The sequence below is a fragment of the Silurus meridionalis genome, chromosome 2 (assembly GCF_014805685.1).
Source record: "Silurus meridionalis isolate SWU-2019-XX chromosome 2, ASM1480568v1, whole genome shotgun sequence".
NCBI lineage: Eukaryota > Metazoa > Chordata > Actinopteri > Siluriformes > Siluridae > Silurus > Silurus meridionalis.
Window position 1 is genome coordinate 16,291,648 of NC_060885.1, and position 22,992 is coordinate 16,314,639.

The 22,992-nt window shown below is 38.8% G+C and overlaps 1 protein-coding gene across 1 annotated transcript; it reads left to right on the forward strand.

Moving 5' to 3' along the window:
• The first annotated feature begins 1,663 nt into the window (after window positions 1-1,663).
• On the forward strand, window positions 1,664-22,108 carry prom2 (prominin 2). Its single transcript, XM_046872763.1, has 23 exons — window positions 1,664-1,809; window positions 2,169-2,450; window positions 4,354-4,412; window positions 5,531-5,736; window positions 6,077-6,197; window positions 6,547-6,610; window positions 6,730-6,819; window positions 8,180-8,364; window positions 12,010-12,084; window positions 12,592-12,655; window positions 12,975-13,131; window positions 13,249-13,252; window positions 18,894-18,982; window positions 19,334-19,418; window positions 19,542-19,685; window positions 19,890-19,958; window positions 20,165-20,257; window positions 20,467-20,520; window positions 20,850-20,930; window positions 21,132-21,200; window positions 21,307-21,396; window positions 21,523-21,635; window positions 21,755-22,108. Exons 2-23 carry the CDS (start codon window positions 2,240-2,242, stop codon window positions 21,822-21,824), a joined length of 2,193 nt encoding a protein of 730 aa, XP_046728719.1. The 5' UTR covers window positions 1,664-1,809; window positions 2,169-2,239; the 3' UTR covers window positions 21,825-22,108.
• Window positions 22,109-22,992: the final 884 nt, after the last annotated feature.

A 22,992-nucleotide genomic window follows, 5' to 3' on the forward strand; every position in this document is an offset into this window, starting at 1 on the left:
CTGTGTTTTTGTCTTTGTAAAGTTTGCCAAGCACTTTCCACTTCACTCGTATTTTATGAGCACTGAAACTGAAGTGTTTACAGGTTCAGAGGTCGAGCCTTTTTTGGAAGAGCAATTCTTGTTCTCTTTTACCTGAAACCGCAAGTGGACAATACATTTTTTTTTTGTAGAAGATTCAGAGAAAGGTTTCATTTTGTAAAGAGTACAGACTCTCGATTTTAAAAATAAATGTAAAGGTTTGGTTTTTTTCTTCTTTTTTCATATTTTTTTTCAAGCTTGAATGAGAACCAATTAAATGCCTCATACTTTTTTCAGCTCTGAGACTATTAGTAAATACATACATCAAAAATAAATTCCAACTGGAATGGGATCAGTGCCTAAATAACAAACTACATGAAATGAATCCTGATGTTGTGGAAAAACATTTCTTACTTTAACAATAGCTGGGATGAATCTACACGTGATGCTGAATAGGACACTCAAAATTAACACATTTTAACTTCTTTTGCGATCGTCACAGCGGATCATCCGTCTCCTTTCCCCCCTGTCCTCTACATCTGCCTCTTCCACCCCAACCACCTGCATGTCTTCCCTCACCACATCCATAAACCTCCTCTTTGGGCTTCCTCTTTTCCTCCCTCCTGGTGGCTTCATCCTCAGCATTCTTCTACTGATATACCCCATGTCCCTCCTCTGCACATGTGCAAAACATCTCAAACGCGCCTCCCTCGCTTTGTCTCCAAAACGTCCTACATGCACTGTCCCAGTTTTAACTAACAACAGCAAATCCCCCAAAATGCCAAACCTGTCAAATCCTGATGTCCATTAAGCATGTGTAATACTTATAGCCCTTGGAGAAAATTGTTCGACTCTGTTGACACTCTTGAAAATGTTTTCAAGCAAATTAGGTTATTAAAGTTTTTCGAGAAAAGTCATCTTAAACATATTTCAATATTTCTATCAAATTGTATAACAAAACTAAGCTTTTGCTCTGAATATAACCCAAGAAGTTTACATGGTGCTAAGAACAGAAAGAAAGAAATGAAGCTTGAATGCCAAACAGTGCAAGTGTGATCTAAAGCACGCTATTCAAATTCACTGGTATCAAGTTTTTGTATTTGTCTGAATTCATCCTTTAGTAGAAGTATCTTCTCTTTAGTATAATTTAATCATTTGCCTTCTTCAAAACCTGTTTTAACAATAGTGTAATGATTGTTAAATCCCGCACACAGTTTGTAATTAAACAAGAAATACATTTTTTGAAACTTTTGATAATAGCATCCAAACTCACAAGCCTTCCGCGTGTTTGGACAGTGCATTTACATGTTTGTGCGGCTTCGACACCTTGACTTTCACAAAATGTTCAGCTACAGGGCACACAATTAAAATGACTAAAATAATTTTTCTTCTGTTTGTGCCTATTTATTAAACAGATAAATAAATATTAAAAAAATTATATATATATATATATATATATATATATATATATATATATATATATATATATATATATATATATATACACACACACACACACACACACACACACAATATATTCTAATGTTTATTTTTTCTTCCAAAATGGAGTGTCTTGCCTTCCTCTTTATTTTTCCTTACAGATTCCTTTTCCAAATGAAACCCTCCCCTTCCTTCACTCCCTTTTCTCTCTCACTTGCTCTTTAATTGCATTTGTCAGCTCCAGATCACAGATCAGCTTTCTTTGGGGACGTACTCTGTTTATTACTAAGGCAAGTCAATCTCTCTGATCCTGCTCAAGACACAACAAGACCCTTTTTCATTAGGGTAAAGGTAACATCCCAGCACTTTTCTTTTTACATGCAAGTAACACCTTTAGTCCTTTTTCTCACTCTGTATCAAACTTGTGCTTTGCATTTCGTGTGCACCAGAGTGCTTAGTTTGTTTAAGGCTTGCTATTTCTGTGCAGCTGGAATACAGATATTGTATGTTGTAAGTAGAAGCACTATCAGGTGATTGTCAGGCAGTTGGTAACTTGTGATGTTCTAAAATTTCACAAGTTTTGAGGTAAGAATTGGGTAACATGCACAGTAGTCATGAGGAACTTTGGTGTATGTACATGTTCCATCGAATTGAATAACAAGCCACGTCCCATCTTTCCATTGTATTCGTTTGTGTTCTCTGTCTCTCAGATGCAGTGGGAAGCTATAAAAGATTAGTGATCATGAGTTAAAATACAGATGGTGGTTTACTTCTTGCTGAAATGGGGACCAGTACAAGAGTAATTCTGGCAGTGCTGGATTTGCTGCTCTTCCTTTATCCATGTGCGTGTACCCAGAATTGTTCATCCAGAATTGTTCCTTCAGAACTGGATGGTCCTCAAATTTGGCCGGTAAATAAACCTCACAACGGTTTTATGTCATCTATCATTGATTCCTTTTTGAGCTCTGTTCAACCCAACCCTTTCCCTAGAGGTAAGTTCATCTCAAATATTTGTACTGATATTCCTCTGCATTTTGTGTCACATGAGGACAAGAATTTGTATTGCAAATAAACGGTATTGGGGGAAATGCTACTCTGCGTGTGATACAATATGCAGAGTTAGATATGGGGTTAGGGTTACGGTTAGTGTAGTGAGAATGTGTTTAAGATATGGAAAAATCCAGTATTCAGTGCTTAAAACAGAAGCACACTGTCATTGTGTTCGCATGACATCAACTAAATAAGAAATGACATAAAGACACAAATTGTACTTTTCTTTAGGAAAAAAAAATGATGAATAATTTCATTTATTATTTACCTATCAGTACCTTAACAAATCTTAAAGTTTTATAAATGATTAAACCAATTTCCTTTTGAAGTGCTTTTTTTCAGCAGTCATTACAAAAAGCCCAGTTTGTATAAGCCTTTATTTAAACACTTGGTTAATCAGTAATCAGGCAATTATGAATACTAGTTCAGTCTCGGGTTAAGCTCTACATCCTGCTTTCCATACCATGGAGCAATGTAAAAGTGTATATTGATTTGGAATAGGAAGAAGCTGATCTTTATTTGCTCATCCCACAGAGACTGTTCACTTGTATTTGTAAAACACATTTTCAAAACAAGTTGATCAAATTTCTTTACAATGAGAACAGATTAGTTCAAGATACAGCATAGTAAAGGTGAAGTCCTTTATCTTTAAAGCAGCTTCTCATTACTAACCCATTTATTCAGAAGCCTATTCAGCAACAAACCTCAAATTTGTTTTCAAAACATTCCATGCTGGTAAAGTATAGTGTGTTCAGATCATGACGTCGACTGTGTACATAACGAGTGACCTTGAGGAGTCGGGTTTTATTGACCTGATAAAATGAATAACACGCAGTAGAAGTAAATTATTGGTTAGTACCGTAGTTATGTATAGAAGGGAGGAATGATTGACCTGTTAACATGATTTGAAAATGAACTCTATTGTTCTTTTTTTTTAATGTGCTTGATTTTTTTGAATGTGCTTGATGACCTTAACTAGAAGTTTATAAAAAACAAACAAACAAAAAAACCCTGCCACTTCATATTTGTCATTATTCAAAGATAATACAGTTTTGGAAACATGCAAAAAAAGAAAAAGAAAAGATCATGTGTTAAGGAAAGTTTGTTCAAGTTTGAGTTTTCAGACATTGTTATTTGTAATTTTTTTCCATTTGATATAATGTAAAGAAATAAATAACAGAAAAGGTTCAATTTGTAGACCTGTTTTACCACTCTTTTCTTTTTTTCATATCACCTGATATGTAAATATAGAGGTCTGAGCACAAAACAAAAGGGATCTTCCCCATGCCAGCACAGAAACCAGGTGGAACTATATGTACTTTGCCGTAAATTATAACTAGTGGTTAACACAAAACACAGTAACTAAAGAAGCCCAGGTCTCTTTTCCAACATAAATCGCTGTATTGTGGAAGATTTACATTTACAGAACTACAGAGCATCATCTTACAGTTTTGCCTGGTCAGAACATTTTCATAGGAACTGGTGAACATTGTGATCTTAAATGTACAGTGTTTTCAACTAATCCGTTTATTAATCCTATTAATAAATATAACTGTAATGAATTGTGCAGAATGTACAAAAAAAAAAGATAGGTTTGCTTTCTGTACTGAGTAACTGCAGCATATCTTATGCTTGGGAGCTTTGTATACGCACAACATGTGGTGGGCTGAAACGCAAAACAGATTATATTTCTGTTTAAAGGGGAATCCCACCACTGAATGTGTTCTCAAGGTGTACAAAATGTATTCTATGTGAAAGGTCATATTATATTTTAGATGCTCTGCAGAAAATGTAGCAATAAGCAATACTAATGCTGTGCTTTTTTTTGTTTTTATTTCTTCTAAGAACTTTTAATTAAAACTTTGAACTCTGGGGGCATCAATGATAAAGCAACAATAAATGAGGTATGTAAATAATTAAGAATATATATTTAATATTATTTAATTTGAATTTTTTACCAAATGGTTTATGTTACTACAGGAACAAACAGAGTGTTAGTTCTGCTTGGTGAATAACTGAATGTAATATAAATTCATGTTTTAGCTCCCATACCCCGGTATTTTGTGTATTAGGCACTCTGTCATATTTAATAGGGACACCTTTACTCCTGAACATCCAGTTAACCACTCAGCCAATCATGTGTCAGCAGCACAATGCACATTTTCTTGCACCATGATTGTGGCACAGTTGTTGGTGCCATATAAGCTTGTTTGAGTATTTCAGAAATGGCTGATCATTTGGATTTTAAATGCACAACGGTCATTAATTCTTTTTTTTTTACAGAATGGTGAGAAAAACATATTGTATGTGGAAGGTTATTAATGAAAGAGACCAGGGAAGACGACTGGTCTGAGCTTTGAGATTTATAAAGTTTATAGTAACTATATAATATAATATATAATAACCACTCTTTACACCTGTGGTATGTAGAAATGTATTTTAGAACCCACAGCACTTCAAATCTTGAGGTTAATGGACTACAGTAGTGGGGCCCAATGTAGCCTTCTGCTTTAGATGCTTCTCTACTCACCAAGTATGTAATGATTATATGCATTACTATACCATTTTCAATTTCTTTTTTTTTCTCTGACCTCAGTTATCAACAATGCTTTTCCACCCCAAGAACTAAGAACATCTACCAATAAGATCATCTGTTTCAGAAATACTTTAAACAGTCCATATGGCACTAGATAGTCCTTCAGGATTATTTGCATTGTACTGATGCCACACGATTAGCTTTTAAATTTGCTCCTTGATAAGGAGATAGTAAATGTAATGTCTCCAACTGGTGTGTAACACTAGTGATATCTCTAAAACACAGATGTGTTTTGTTTAAATAACAGACTACTAACACTTGGTCATGAGCACTGTATATTTTTTGTGTCATGTCAGTATTTTAAACAAAAAGGTTCTCTGCTAAAGCTTTTGTATTACACCTAGATATCATTTTCACATTCTTGATAACCAAACCATGTCATCTATTCTTTTCCCAAAATCCCCTTATTCTGTCTGATGGTGCAAGGTTTTACGCTATGAGGCAGGATTTCTGGTGTGCGTGGCCATTGGGATTCTTTACATCATCCTTATGCCCCTAATTGGCATGTGCTTCGCCTGCTGCCGTTGCTGTGGGAATTGTGGGGGTCACATGTATCAAAAACAGACCAATAACATCAACTGCCGACGACAGAGCATTTACTGGGTCACTTTTCTCATCACCATCCTTATATTGTAAGTGGCAAAGTGGCTTGTAGAGTAATATTATTATTATAATAATAATAATATAAAATAATATTATTTATTATTTAATGATATTTCAGGTATAATATTTGAAGAGAATAATTTTAGCTTCTCAAAGCAGTTATTTCCTAATTAAAATGACTCTTAAAGCATTAACTATAGTTATTTAATCTGTTGGTAATTCAGTTTAATTTAGATTGTTTCTTTTTAGTAATATTATATTCCTTTATCCTATAATTTTTTTTATTTGTGTTCTATATCAGTATGTCATGAGGATTGATTCTATGGTTCAGCATGAGTAAATTGTGATTTAATACATATTTCCCCTTAGCGCAGGGAATGTTTGTATGTTTTTTAGCAATACCTACACCCACAAGAGCATGAACTCAGCACCAGGTGAATTCAACAATACGTTAAAAAATCTGCAAAGCTATGTCACCATAATTCCAAAGGTAATCTCGCAATAATAAATAAAAGCTTCATTCAAATTGCATATACATGCAGAGCCAAGGCTTCTCTGTCCAAACAAGCTCATTTTGGCATTCATCTTAAGACACTGACAAGGGCAAAGTACATTGCATATTATAGCCTCTGGTGTTTGTACCAGTGAATGTTTACAGACGCTGTGTGTTTATGGAAATGTTAACAGGCGTGGTGATTACGATAAAGCCCAATCCTGAGATTTGACTTGGTGGCATTTTTGGCACACTGTGTGGTTCGGTGTTATCTTAAGATACCGAATGGTAATGTTAAAATGTTAACCTCTTAAAATGCTTCATGTCTACATTTTCCCCTCAACAGCAAATAGATCAAGTGGTGAATGAGAGCTGTCTAGTTGTGGATAATGTCACATATAACATTCAAGGTGAGTCGGAGTGGCTGTGTGAATGACAGTTGTTTACTGTTACAAAATAAATAAAAAAAACCCTGCTTTCTGAGTAAGGGGTTTAAACTGACCCAGATATTATTGTTTACATTCTTCAGGAATTGGCCCTTTGCTTGGGAGAGAAATACAAAGAGAAATAGAAAGCTTTGTTATCCCAGCCCTGGACTCTTCTACATTGATATTACAAGGTAAAAAAAACAACAGAATCTTTTAATGAAAACTGCTTGAGATAAAATGGCTTTGACCTGCATAATGCATTTTTTTGTTCATATTTTCATTAAAAATTCTATATTTATTGGACACACATGAACTGAATTCAGGTGTAGTTGCGATAATACCCAATGATCATACTTTCACACATTAAGAGTAATGAAATAGGAAACTGGTCATTCAGAAAACATGGTTGATGGCACTAACAAAGAATATTTGGAAAGAAACAGCTTATATTTTAGCATAATAAAGTATAATACAATATAGACAGATTTATCACCACCTGTCAAACTGAATAAAACAATAATACAAAAAATCATGAGCTATGTGTAGGAAATGGAACTGAGTACAAAGTGTAACATAATACCATCAATCAATGTCAATTTGTTTGGTATATATTTTGAAATTAAAAATGATTGGTAAGAACAACAAAACTAACAATATAAGCATTATATCTTAACAAATGATAAAAGTATATAAATATATAAATCTAATATTTCTAATTACTAGATAAAAGTATAACAAATATTATACTATTAAGCCAAGACATCTTTACTAATATTATTCATAAGATGACCTCATTGAATTGGAACATAGTTTTACTTAAATGCAAGAACAAATATAGTATCTGCCAGTCATGTACGGCAGGTTAAAGCTTAAAATGAGTGAAAATACACTATATGGACAAAAGTACAGGGCCACATGGCAGAGTCATATGTGATTCTTCCCCACACTTTTACCACAAAGTTGAAAGCACACAATTGAACAGAAGCTTTTGCAGTAGAATGACATTTTTTCTTCACCGGAACTAGGAGACACAAACCAGCATGACAATGCCCATGTGCACAAAGCAAAGCTCCATTAACATATGTTGTACATTTGTGGCAGTAAAATATGTTGAATGGCTTGCTTTTCACATGCACACTCCAAAATCTAGTAAAACATCTTTCCAGAAAAGTGGAGATTATTATAACAGCAAACGTGGACTAAATGTGGAATGAGAAAAAGCACATACGAATCTTAAGGCCAGGTGTCCACAAACGTTTGTCATTTTAGTGTATATAAGCTATAGGCTTAGCAATATTATTTGTTTTAAAACAATTTAGTAAGCTGAACATAGTTGAATTAGTCTTTAATCATGATATTTCACTTCCCTAAGGTATAATATTTGTAGTGCGAAACTTGTACAATGGGTAATTAGAAAAGAACATCATTTTTGCCTGGAGTCTTAAGCATACTGTAGATGTGATGTTCTTTCTTTGGAAAGAATGCTTACTTCCATATGCAAGTCCAAACTTGCATCTCTTACCTTTAACCATTTCCATGTTGTGTTTTCAGTTATTCAGAACACCAGTTTGTTGTTGTACACATTGAACTCAACACAGAAAGAACTGGATTTGCTAAAGTCGAACTTGACCGGAGTGAAAACACGACTCAACAAGACCATACACAACCAAGACTGTGTGCAGTGCGTCTCCTTGGTGTCTGAACTGGACAAGTTGTCCCTGAACACAAGCATTAATGTAAGTGTAATCTGTCCTGTGATGCAGAACAAACAACATAAATTTGACTTGGGAATTCAGTAACCATGCTTAAGTGAACTACACAGACTCTTGAGGCTCTTCATTCTGTTCTTTAATCTTCAGCTATTACATATTGTATTAACAGCTACAAGCAGACAAAGCAAAAGATATTCCAGTACCCTGACAGAAGCAGGAAGTGGAACATAATTTTTTGAAGCTTTTTATATTATGGAGTTTATGTGAATTTAGTACCTCACTGCTCTCATTTTTACATTAGTCATTCTAAGCATGACTCTCATTCAATGTGTCCTTGTAATGCTTTGTAATGAAGTAATGCTTCATGAAGTGTGTGGTCTAGGAAACTCTGTAAAGTTTTGTAAAGTGTAGACAGAGGAATTAACTTTTTTACATTTTGTTATAGCAGTCCTAATAATCCAACCTCAAAAGCAAACACATTGACCTATAAATAATGTCAACCACATTATCATTTAAATTTAAACATTTGAATAATGTATATCCCAAAGGAAAAATTGTGTGTATTTTATTATTATTGTTATTATTATCGCTGCTAAAGAGGTTCCTGGCTACAAAGATTTAAAAAGAATTTGTGCTTGACAGTGCAGAACTGTCATGCACAATGAAAAAGGTGAAGGCAGATGCATATGCAGAAGCAAAAAAACAATAACAAAAAAACAACAATGCAAATCAAGAACCAACAACTAAAACAGGACAAAAGCTATGAACTAGGAACAAGACCATGGTACTGACTGGAAGTGAAGTTTTAAAAGAACCTCACTTGTTTAACTTAACTAGCAGGTTGTTGGTTTTTTTTGCTTTTATTATAACCCAATTATGGGGTCATATTGTGCAAATGTCTAATGTCACTTCATAAATAGTATTTGTATCGCAAGCCTAAAAATGCAAACATGTCCAATGCCTCTAAACTCTGAAATCGCTATGGGCTTCAGGGCAGTGTTCAGTGGATATTACTTTGTTGCAATGATATATGTTAATTTAAAAAAAAAAAAATTTAAATACTTTTTAATATACATGTATAATGCCACAAACTTAAAAAAAAAAGAAAAAACATTTATAAAACAGTAATAAATATAAACATCCCAATATTGCAGCTGATAAACCAGTTGCAATGCTATGAGCCTATATAACTAGGATTTTCCAAGATCTGTGATAGTCGGGTGATATATTTTAAACAGAGTAAATTCATTCACAGAGAAAATTAGGTTTAATTTGAACTTAAATAGCAGTGAATGGGAATTCAACACAATTCTGAAAAAGTGGTCTTACTTTGAAATGACATATGAGCTATATGTTCATGGTGGTTTTACAGTTTGTATTTATTGCCCTTACTTCCTCATGTCAAGCCACAACATTTGTTTTAGTAAAATATATCACAACATCACAACAAAAAGAAAAAATAGAAAAACATTTTAGCAAATTATTGAATTTTAAGCATCACACTAGTAGTTCTCTCTGTTGTGATGTGAAAATCTTCATTCCTTATCACATATTTAGTTTGCATTACTGTCAGATCTCAAAGTGCTTCTGGATCCTTTTTTAGTTTTTTTTTCCATGCCCATCCCACCATACTGCAGTTAGCTACATGACTCAGTGTGCCTGCTGTTTAAAAGCATATTTAATAGCATGAACTTGTGATCATGTCTGTATTTGTTATTGATACAATAAAATAACAAGGCTCATTGAAATAAGTCCATGCAAAGGGAAACTCACACCTAATAATCTAACACTTCGTAACGCCAAACATTTTATAGTCTGCATTAGTTTGACATTGTGTGGTACAATACTTAATTAACACTTAATACTCATCTCATGTGTGACCATTGTGTATGACTAATATGACATTTCAAAATGTCAAAAGAGCAGTTAACCGAAAAGAATGCAAGAATGCAAATTTAGTACATTAGTTTGAGGCATGTCCCTAGTTACTGGAAATAATTACTTTACTGTTCAAAGGTATCAAGGAAGTCTTTTAAAAAAAAAAAAAAAAAAAAAAAAACGTTTATAGCTACACTGTACAGCAACAAAAAAATCCAAAAGAGACTTATTCAGTTACACTGGCTGGTGGATTTGAATTGAAAATAAGGAAGTAATTAAAGAGGAGAAAGATGGATATTTATGTCATTCATTAGGAAATGTAAAAAAATGTAAAAAAGTACCGGTATGTCTTTCCACCTCAGAGGTTTATAGAAAAACTATATAAAAGGGTCAGTTCTGTAATGGCACAGCGCAGTCATGCAGCAGTTGGCAATAACACCAAACAACTCCAAGATTCCTAGTTTAATCCTGAGCTCAGTTTACTGTCTGTATGGACTCGCCTCTCCAGCTTTCTGACATCTCTTAAATGGCTCTATGACTGAATGTGTGTATATTATGCTTAGATGACTTTTGCTATATTTCTGTTTCAAAAACAAATTCATTTGTATCTTGTACACAGTAAGGTAAAAAATAAGAGCTAGTTGTTTGATAAACTGATCATTTCTTTGAAATAAAGATTTTATTTGCACATTTCTGCTATTTAAAAAAAAAATCCGGACCTTTTACAAAACCACTTCCTGCTCAGGTGATACAAATTGAGCTTAGAATCATAGTTCAATATAATTCAAGTTGGTGTTTAATAAAAGGCATGTAATGCTGAAAAACACTCTTTCAGAGGCTTAATCAGAATAGAGGCTTATTTCTCTCAGTTTTCTTCTTTACTGTGCACTTTATTTTTTGTATGAAGGTGATTATTTCCTTAGGGTACCTGTCAGTATTGACATGAACATTGACTGAGATCTTAATGGCTTACATTTTTTTCTTCATCTTCATTAACTCTGTTTATACCTCTTGCAAAATATTATTGTTGAGGTATTAGATGTATGCCCTGAAAAATAACATTATGTTAAAGGCACTACATCAAAATGATATGAATTAATTCTATCTGAAACAGTAGTGGGGACAAGATTTGCAAATAAAATTACACCTAAAGTAAGGAAGACTGGAAAGGGTTTACTTGGTTTACACATCTCATTAGTGCCCGATGCAGATTAACATTTTTTCATCATGTACATTCAGATTTAATCTTGACCCCACCTGTAATAAATGTCAAACCAAATCCAAACAAACCAAGCCCCTGTGCCATTAGCTGACCTTAGAATCGTTTCTATCAAAGTCAGCATCATAACTCATATCCTCTGGCTAATATAATGCAAACCTTTAATTTAACTATTAGAGAGTTTGCGTAGAGAAAGGCCTCGGAATGAAATTTGTTCTTTTTTTATCCAAGATTTAAAATGCAAAAGATATTATGACTACACCATATCAACTACATAATCAGTTTGTCTGCAGTTCTATAGTTATATAGGCTTTTCAAACATTGATTGTGCATACAGTTGTGGTATAAGATAAATTGTTTGTATAACATGCACAGTGAATAATGTAATAAAATCTTGTCTGAGAAAGACAATGTGCAGTGTAGCATGAGCCCAGACACGCACCCTCTGAATTAATGGGATCTTTACTGCCCTCTGGTGTCAAAAACACAACACATCAGCCATGATGCTGTATGATTCCCTCACATTGCTTCAAAACTGCCAATACTGTATTTGTTTCTGTTGTATCTTTCAGCTATCCAGCTTTGCTAAGCTCCAGTCATCTGTGGACCAGGCTGAAAAAACTGATCTGAATAAGCAGATACAGAATGTAATATAATTAATGCATTCACTACATACAGTTTGGAATAATTATAATTGTGTTAGTACGTGGTTTGAGGTTCATGCAATTTTAGAAGTATTGATTGTTGCCATGCTGTAACTGCATCTGTTAGGAGAAAAGATTATCATAGACTTAGTTTTAATGTTTAGCAGATAGCCTACAGATTGTCAGCTTGTAGCTTTTTGCTTTAAATTTAGTAGATAATTAATTATTTAATTGTTTTATATTTAGTAAACACACTATAGATTCAGTTTGCCTGTAATGGCATGATTATGATTTCAAATTAGTCTATGAGTGTGCCATTAGTTTACTTTGTTACTAATGTACCATTAGCAATAACAGAATAATAAAATATTTAAATTTATGCATATTAGACTATACATTGGTGGTTTCTAGTTTGTGTCTAGACTGCCAAAAACTGCCATATTTTCCAGCCAGAAACCACAGAGGATGCTAATATTTGCACTTCACCATATGTTTTTTTTTATATCACAGGGCAGGGACTTCTTTAAAAGTATTCCTGAAAGTGTGACTAATTTAACCAGAGACAATGTACAGAGTAAGTACAGGTTGTGTTATAGCTTTGAGGAATTCAGTAGTTTGTTTTCTTTTGGCATTTTCTGTAAACAAAGTTTTGCATTTTATTATGTGCTTCATTTGGCCTACTTAAAAATATCATTGTGCTTTTATTCATTTTATAACTTACTACTGCTAACAATGATAATCAAGTACAGTTAACATTGTACTATGCAATAGAATAAAACACATTTTTTTGCGACAATATCCATGCAAATATTTATAACTGTTTTTCTGCCTTAAATAGTGCTCAGGTCATAAACATCACTTTCATTTTCCCTTGTTCTTTATATGATTTTAAGAGGTTCAGCAGGACCTTCAAACCATAAAGAGCCAGGTCTCACAGGCAACCAGAGATATTCCACTTGACCTCATGACTAAATTCTCCAACATTCTGAATACTGTCCAAATGACTACCACAAACCACACACCAAGTATAAACATGGCAGAGAAACTCAGGTAACAGCTCTTAGAGTTTATTAATGTATATAGAGATTTAATCTTTTAATGCTGTTTATAAATCTATTTTGTGGAAAATATTAAGTATGATGTGCAGTGTAAGGGTAACATTTTTAGACAGGTGACAAATAAAATAAATAAATGGTGACTCTAATATATACTTCAGCTGCATCATTGCAAAGATATTCTGACTGATCATCTTTATTTGACTATAAAACATTTCTGATTTGATCCTTTATTCAACACTCCATGATCACATGATAGCATGTGAATACAACCTCTGCAAACCATGAAGTGTCACTTGGCTGGGCTTGATGTTGCACTGAATGTTTTGCATATCAAAATGATGTACATCATTTGCTATGGCCTTCACAGGCACCAGATCTAAACCGTGTAGGACATGGCACCATCATTAAAACATCAACTGAGGGAATATATTTTGGAAGTATTGGGTTTATCCATATAATACAGTTCCAGAAACATGTAGAATCTCAAGCAATATGTATTGATTGCATTGGTGGCTTTAATATTATGTTGTGTTTTGTGTTACTTTATATTAATTACTTATCTACATATACTTTATCTTATACACAACATTTTGGGTATGCAATCTGGTGAAATCATAGATGCAGGAAAAGATGAAATTGTCTATTGACTTGTCTCTCGGTAAGGAGCACGGCTCTCGGTAAGGAGCACGGCTCTCTCGGTAAGGAGCACGGCTCTCGGTAAGGAGCACGGCTCTCTCGGTAAGGAGCACGGCTCTCGGTAAGGAGCACGGCTCTCTCGGTAAGGAGCACGGCTCTCGGTAAGGAGCACGGCTCTCTCGGTAAGGAGCACGGCTCTCTCGGTAAGGAGCACGGCAGGAGCACGGCTCTCTCGGTAAGGAGCACGGCTCTCTCGGTAAGGAGCACGGCTCTCTCGGTAAGGAGCACGGCTCTCGGTAAGGAGCACGGCTCTCGGTAAGGAGCACGGCTCTCGGTAAGGAGCACGGCTCTCGGTAAGGAGCACGGCTCTCTCGGTAAGGAGCACGGCTCTCTCGGTAAGGAGCACGGCTCTCTCGGTAAGGAGCACGGCTCTCTCGGTAAGGAGCACGGCTCTCTCGGTAAGGAGCACGGCTCTCGGTAAGGAGCACGGCTCTCGGTAAGGAGCACGGCTCTCGGTAAGGAGCACGGCTCTCGGTAAGGAGCACGGCTCTCGGTAAGGAGCACGGCTCTCGGTAAGGAGCACGGCTCTCGGTAAGGAGCACGGCTCTCTCGGTAAGGAGCACGGCTCTCGGTAAGGAGCACGGCTCTCGGTAAGGAGCACGGCTCTCTCGGTAAGGAGCACGGCTCTCTCGGTAAGGAGCACGGCTCTCTCGGTAAGGAGCACGGCTCTCGGTAAGGAGCACGGCTCTCGGTAAGGAGCACGGCTCTCGGTAAGGAGCACGGCTCTCTCGGTAAGGAGCACGGCTCTCGGTAAGGAGCACGGCTCTCGGTAAGGAGCACGGCTCTCTCGGTAAGGAGCACGGCTCTCTCGGTAAGGAGCACGGCTCTCTCGGTAAGGAGCACGGCTCTCTCGGTAAGGAGCACGGCTCTCTCGGTAAGGAGCACGGCTCTCGGTAAGGAGCACGGCTCTCTCGGTAAGGAGCACGGCTCTCTCGGTAAGGAGCACGGCTCTCGGTAAGGAGCACGGCTCTCGGTAAGGAGCACGGCTCTCGGTAAGGAGCACGGCTCTCTCGGTAAGGAGCACGGCTCTCTCGGTAAGGAGCACGGCTCTCTCGGTAAGGAGCACGGTAGGAGCACGGCTCTCTCGGTAAGGAGCACGGTAGGAGCACGGCTCTCTCGGTAAGGAGCACGGCTCTCTCGGTAAGGAGCACGGCTCTCGGTAAGGAGCACGGCTCTCGGTAAGGAGCACGGCTCTCTCGGTAAGGAGCACGGCTCTCTCGGTAAGGAGCACGGCTCTCTCGGTAAGGAGCACGGCTCTCTCGGTAAGGAGCACGGCTCTCGGTAAGGAGCACGGCTCTCGGTAAGGAGCACGGCTCTCGGTAAGGAGCACGGCTCTCGGTAAGGAGCACGGCTCTCGGTAAGGAGCACGGCTCTCGGTAAGGAGCACGGCTCTCGGTAAGGAGCACGGCTCTCTCGGTAAGGAGCACGGCTCTCTCGGTAAGGAGCACGGCTCTCTCGGTAAGGAGCACGGCTCTCTCGGTAAGGAGCACGGCTCTCTCGGTAAGGAGCACGGCTCTCGGTAAGGAGCACGGCTCTCGGTAAGGAGCACGGCTCTCTCGGTAAGGAGCACGGCTCTCTCGGTAAGGAGCACGGCTCTCGGTAAGGAGCACGGCTCTCTCGGTAAGGAGCACGGCTCTCTCGGTAAGGAGCACGGCTCTCGGTAAGGAGCACGGCTCTCGGTAAGGAGCACGGCTCTCGGTAAGGAGCACGGCTCTCGGTAAGGAGCACGGCTCTCTCGGTAAGGAGCACGGCTCTCGGTAAGGAGCACGGCTCTCGGTAAGGAGCACGGCTCTCGGTAAGGAGCACGGCTCTCTCGGTAAGGAGCACGGCTCTCTCGGTAAGGAGCACGGCTCTCTCGGTAAGGAGCACGGCTCTCGGTAAGGAGCACGGCTCTCGGTAAGGAGCACGGCTCTCTCGGTAAGGAGCACGGCTCTCGGTAAGGAGCACGGCTCTCTCGGTAAGGAGCACGGCTCTCGGTAAGGAGCACGGCTCTCTCGGTAAGGAGCACGGCTCTCTCGGTAAGGAGCACGGCTCTCGGTAAGGAGCACGGCTCTCTCGGTAAGGAGCACGGCTCTCTCGGTAAGGAGCACGGCTCTCGGTAAGGAGCACGGCTCTCGGTAAGGAGCACGGCTCTCGGTAAGGAGCACGGCTCTCTCGGTAAGGAGCACGGCTCTCGGTAAGGAGCACGGCTCTCGGTAAGGAGCACGGCTCTCTCGGTAAGGAGCACGGCTCTCTCGGTAAGGAGCACGGCTCTCGGTAAGGAGCACGGCTCTCTCGGTAAGGAGCACGGCTCTCGGTAAGGAGCACGGCTCTCTCGGTAAGGAGCACGGCTCTCGGTAAGGAGCACGGCTCTCTCGGTAAGGAGCACGGCTCTCGGTAAGGAGCACGGCTCTCTCGGTAAGGAGCACGGCTCTCGGTAAGGAGCACGGCTCTCTCGGTAAGGAGCACGGCTCTCGGTAAGGAGCACGGCTCTCGGTAAGGAGCACGGCTCTCGGTAAGGAGCACGGCTCTCTCGGTAAGGAGCACGGCTCTCGGTAAGGAGCACGGCTCTCTCGGTAAGGAGCACGGCTCTCTCGGTAAGGAGCACGGCTCTCTCGGTAAGGAGCACGGCTCTCTCGGTAAGGAGCACGGCTCTCGGTAAGGAGCACGGCTCTCTCGGTAAGGAGCACGGCTCTCGGTAAGGAGCACGGCTCTCGGTAAGGAGCACGGCTCTCGGTAAGGAGCACGGCTCTCTCGGTAAGGAGCACGGCTCTCGGTAAGGAGCACGGCTCTCGGTAAGGAGCACGGCTCTCGGTAAGGAGCACGGCTCTCGGTAAGGAGCACGGCTCTCGGTAAGGAGCACGGCTCTCTCGGTAAGGAGCACGGCTCTCGGTAAGGAGCACGGCTCTCGGTAAGGAGCACGGCTCTCGGTAAGGAGCACGGCTCTCTCGGTAAGGAGCACGGCTCTCTCGGTAAGGAGCACGGCTCTCGGTAAGGAGCACGGCTCTCGGTAAGGAGCACGGCTCTCGGTAAGGAGCACGGCTCTCGGTAAGGAGCACGGCTCTCTCGGTAAGGAGCACGGCTCTCGGTAAGGAGCACGGCTCTCTCGGTAAGGAGCACGGCTCTCGGTAAGGAGCACGGCTCTCTCGGTAAGGAGCACGGCTCTCGGTAAGGAGCACGGCTCTCTCGGTAAGGAGCACGGCTCTCGGTAAGGAGCACGGCTCTCGGTAAGGAGCACGGCTCTCTCGGTAAGGAGCACGGCTCTCGGTAAGGAGCACGGCTCTCGGTAAGGAGCACGGCTCTCTCGGTAAGGAGCACGGCTCTCTCGGTAAGGAGCACGGCTCTCTCGGTAAGGAGCACGGCTCTCTCGGTAAGGAGCACGGCTCTCTCGGTAAGGAGCACGGCTCTCGGTAAGGAGCACGGCTCTCGGTAAGGAGCACGGCTCTCGGTAAGGAGCACGGCTCTCTCGGTAAGGAGCACGGCTCTCGGTAAGGAGCACGGCTCTCGGTAAGGAGCACGGCTCTCTCGGTAAGGAGCACGGCTCTCGGTAAGGAGCACGGCTCTCGGTAAGGAGCACGGCTCTCTCGGTAAGGAGCACGGCTCTCGGTAAGGAGCACGGCTCTCGGTAAGGAGCACGGCTCTCGGTAAGGAGCACGGCTCTCTCGGTAAGGAGCACGGCTCTCTCGGTAAGGAGCACGGCTCTCGGTAAGGAGCACGGCTCTCGGTAAGGAGCACGGCTCTCGGTAAGGAGCACGGCTCTCTCGGTAAGGAGCACGGCTCTCGGTAAGGAGCACGGCTCTCTCGGTAAGGAGCACGGCTCTCTCGGTAAGGAGCACGGCTCTCGGTAAGGAGCACGGCTCTCGGTAAGGAGCACGGCTCTCGGTAAGGAGCACGGCTCTCGGTAAGGAGCACGGCTCTCGGTAAGGAGTTGAAGCCGGGAGCTTCAGAGAAAGCGGCCGAGAAAGCACCTGCCACGCCCCTTTGCTTTGTGTGTTTGTGCGGATTACTTCAGCCTGATGGTCATAAGTTTTCAGAAACTTAGTTACTGTTTATTTTTCTTTTTTTTCCACATGTGGACTAAATGTGAGACGGCACTGTGTAGCCGCTGTTTGTTTTTTGTTTTTTTGAGCGATCTGTGTGTTTATAATGTTGGAGAATATAATAAAGGTTTGTATGGAGAATGGACGGTGGTTTGTATTGTATACTGGTAAATCTCTGCTGTTAGTAGGTGCACTTATGCCTTTTGTTGTTAACAAACGTATGTACATTTTTATAGCATGCCTTCATCAAACAAATCGCGGCATCGCTGTTGTGTAAAAAACCCTCCAAAAACACGTGCATGCACATTCTCATTTATTAACGCACATCATGTACATAAAGAAATTTCAAGCACGTTAATATACTGCCGCCATTTTGTTTTCGTTTATCTTGATCATCGGTTATCTCGATGCTTTTTGGCGACCCCCTAGGACATCGACATAACCGGGTTCCACTGTATTTCCATTTGTGGAGACTTTCACTTTAACTTCACTACATTTCAAAGTCAAATATCTGTCTTTTTACTCAAATCTTTTTACTTAATCAGTTTTAAACTTGTTTTGATTCCCACTTGGAAGTATCTACTGAGTATGAACATACAGTTCAGGCTTAGTCTAACAGCAAGCAGAACATTTTCAGAGTAATAAATTATTAAAGAAACTTCTGACTAACTTGCCACAACACCCCAACCTTATTCGCACAATTTATTTTTTGAATTGGTTGAAATGTTTTGTCATTTTAATCGACATCAATCAGTGTTTAACTCATTAATATCATTCTATTAATAGATTGGTGTGCTAAAAGTAACATCATAGTTTTAATACATAAACTTAGTTGATTAAGCAAGCGTCTTTGTCACAAAAATATATAAGGGGAATTCTCATAAAAAATCATAGTATTTCAGATACTTGAGTACATTTGAAGGCAAATACTTTTGTACTTTTACTGTGGTAATATTATACATAGTGTATACCACCACTGCACCATGCAAAATAATCTGACCAGCACATAAATTGTGTTTGCTTGTGTTTTTAATCACAGGTTATTGACAGTACAGGTGTATTTCCAGGATTCCAGCTGTCACAAAGCCTAGGGCTAAAATCTAACCTAACTATCAGTGGTGTGTTTAAGTGAGTTTCTCTCTCTCTCTCTCTCTCTCTCTCACACACACAGACACACACACACATATATATATATATATATATATATATATATATATATATATATATATATATATATATACACACACACACACACACACACACACACACACACACACGAGAATTGAAAGCTTTTACTAGACAACCAATTTCTATACTTAGACACATTATACAGTGCATTTTGCATTCACAAGTATCCATGTAAACATGAAAGCAAATACTTTTCTTTTTTAATAAAACATCAAACCCTTATGGTAGGCAATATCAAAATAAATATGCTTTTGCTTGTCATTATTAATTTGCATCGTGTATCATTCTCAGTGACTGTCAAATGAACAAGTCTTTATGGAAGACCCTCCATCTGGAGGACATCATTAATCTCAATGACTATCTTAATGTCTCCAAAGTAAGAACAATATGCATCTGCTTTACACAGTTTGAGACTCGAATGAGTTTCAGTAATCCAACAATTTTCCACCTACAGTATGTTACACACTGTAAAAAGCAGTGTTCATTTGATCTTGTTTAGTACACTGGACAAGTGCAGCAGGTACTTCAGAACAGCAATATCACTATACCCAGCATCGTTCTGCTCGATGCTGAGACAAAGAAGCAACTGAGCAACTTTTCTTCTACAGCCAGCAGTGTGAACATCAGCAGCATCATGCAGAAGGTTTCTCAATATTTCTCCTATCCACAGATAACTACAGCTGTCAATATTTCTGATTATGATTGTTTTGATCTAGACATTTGTAAAAAAATATAATTACAATAAATACAATAGAAGTGATGGATTCTTTGCATCAAAATAAATAAAGCTTTAATTTAAAAACTTACAAAACAAAGTAAATATTTTGTTTTCTATTCTACTTTTTAGGTTACTACCCTATTAGGAACAAATCTTAGTCACACTGCAGACAAATTGGATGCATTGGTTAATATCCAGGTAAAAAGTTAACCAATTTATGTCGTTATTGTATGCTGTTTTTTTTTTAAAGATATGGCTTACTTGTTATTGAATAAGTAAGCTCTAGTAGCTTTATGATCGAGATGTAAATTCTGCTATGAGAAGCTATAATATCTACCTAAAATTCAGTGAAATTCAGCCTTAATTATTGTTAACATTATATTTTATTATTGCCAACTTTTCAGAACAAAACTACTGTTAAAACTGAATTACAGAACGAGACAACATATCTTAGATTCATACAGTATCAATTTGATTCTACCATCAAGCCTCAGCTGGTATGTTCTCTCAACACAACATACAGAAACTGAAAGCTAATGAAGCCAGACTGTAATTAAATAAGTTGTAATTAATACCATATAACCTTAATGTAAATTAAGAATAGTATCACTATGTAGATACAAACAAAAACAGTCTCCACTGTCTCTTAATTTTATGCACCAGTTGTTCCTGTCCAATATATAGTATGATTTTTATTCATTTACAGGTGGAGTTAATGTCTCAACTTGAGCATATTAGCGACACAATGTCACAAATTAATGTAAGTATATATAAGGAAGAAGCACACAATACTGTCTGTATTCAGTATTAAAGGCGAATTTGCTAATCTATGGCACTATGCATTGTGGAGATACTCACTACTCTAGAAAACAGCAAGTAACTTTTAGACCATTGTTTCTCTACCTACCCATTTAATTGTATGAACTTAAATGAATTTAGTTTGGTTGGTTGCAAACCTTTTTTTAGACTGTTCTTCATAAAAGTCTCACTGTGTCACATATGGTTCATGCTAAATTACAATGGGTTTTTTTTCTGCATATCCTATAATTCGAAAGAAAAAAATTATATGTCAGGGTTTTCTTGCTCTAGGGCACTGTACAGAATGTTCTGGAAAAGGTCAGTTCTGCTCAGGATGTTCTAAACAATAACACAACACAAACTGTGAAATCGGTAAGTCTCTGCTTGGAAATGTTCTATAATCAATACTCAGACTGCATTTAAAGTACAGTGTAAACCTGCTTAATCTGACACAAGTGTAAACAGCAAAATCATTGACAGCCTGCCATAAAACATACATGCCTTTTACAGTTACTTTAGAATAATCATACTTATTAAGACTATAAAATGTTAAACTCAAACATTTTTCTACAGAAACTGACTGAATTTGTAGACTGTCAGATCGGAGTTTTCACATCGCTTGCTAAATGGGCATATCAAACAGTAGGTTTTAGCATTACATTTCTAACACTGAAGTTTTTAGGACTGATTATTTATACATTATATGACTATGGTGAACTTTCACAAAAACTCTGGTACTGTGTGTCAGATTACTGAGCAGGTAGGATGCTGTGGGCCGGTTGCTGTTACTGTCAACACTGTAGAAAATCTGTTTTGCTCCCAGCTCGTGGGCTCTCTGGTAAGCATGGTTTGTTCCACTTAAAAAAAAAAAAGTAAATCTATTTCCATTTATCGTTCGTTGAATGTCTGTGTTCAGATGCCATGATTGAAATTGCTTAATTTAGGATATGTACTCTGTCTTTAGAATGCCTTTTGGTTCAGTTTGGGCTGGTGCTTGGTCTTCCTCATTCCTAGCATTATCTTTTCTGTTAAACTGGCCAAATTCTACCGCAGGATGAAGCACAACGATGAGTTTCTGTGAGTATGAACTGTTGAATCCCAGACACATAGAAATGCACTGTCAGGCTGTTTGCATGGCTCACATCTCTTGTGCTACTCCTTTTAGGGATAACTTTGTGATGAATCCTATTCCGCAGGTCAATCCAAAATCATTCTGAAAGGAGAAAGAAAATGTGCAGTACTGTGGATTCACTGTCGTCATGTTGAAGTACTATAGCACAGTCTAAAGAGACATGGAATGGGTGTTGGGTGTTTTGCTTTAGGATAATAGGGGGAAATTTTAGGTCACATGAGTAGGACTGCATGTGACCTATCACACAAAGGTTATTTTTTTTAGTTATTTAAAACAGCTGCTTTGTATTTGCACTTTCTTTTTCAGTGTCTTGAATGCATAAAGCTTTTTTTGTTTGTTTTTTACACATGCTTTATTCAGAGCTGTAATTTCAAACACTGGCTTTATGTGTGCTGTCTTTAATAAACCATACTACTGATATTGTTTCCTTTTTTCTCATTCAGTAAGATATCCTTTCCACCATCTTTTCTGACCTTCTGTTCTAAACATAGAAACAAGATCAATACAACTGAGGCAGCAGTAACTGATGTAATATGGGTCTTGTGAAAAGCAGCTTTCAGAATTGGTGGTTTTGTTTTGCTGGAGGTTAATTAGGATGGAATCTGACCACTGAGTCTGCTCTGTAAATGTAAAGCTGCATGTTTGTTGCTGTTTTTAACTGTCTGTTGTCTTTAATGAGCTACTCTCAGCTACTGTCTCTTCACTTAATCACAGCTTGGCTGAAATAGCAGAAGCCTTTCACACTGTTACGCTGAACCTGTGTGTTTGGTGTAAAGCAGCTCTTACTGTGGTCTGTCTTCTCCAGCAGCATGTGCCTTTTTCTCCAGTCACACAGCATAACTGCTCTCACAAGATCCTGCATATAAGTGAGCATTCCAAACATAACCATGTTGCTCAGGACAAAGCAGCAGCATTTACAGCCAGACAACCACATTTTCACTCAACTAAACCCGTGCATTATTTGATATTTAGGTTGATACTCAATATCTGGGTTAGTTGTAGAAAATGGTATTTGATAAATCTATTATGTGTAATACTAGGACAAAAACTATAATCTTTATGGGAAAAATCCTATTGTTTGTTCTCACAACATATGTTTGAAATCAGAGAATTGATTGAATTTCTAAAGCTCAATCTGCATATCTAATTAGATGTCAGCATTTTTACTGTTCAAAGCTTATAAATAAAGGTTCTGAAAGAGAATTACATCCTTCCATGTCAGTGGTCAGTACTTAAATGATTTTGGTATTATTGTGAATAAAGCTTATTGTGTCATACAGTATATAAATACTACAAATGGTG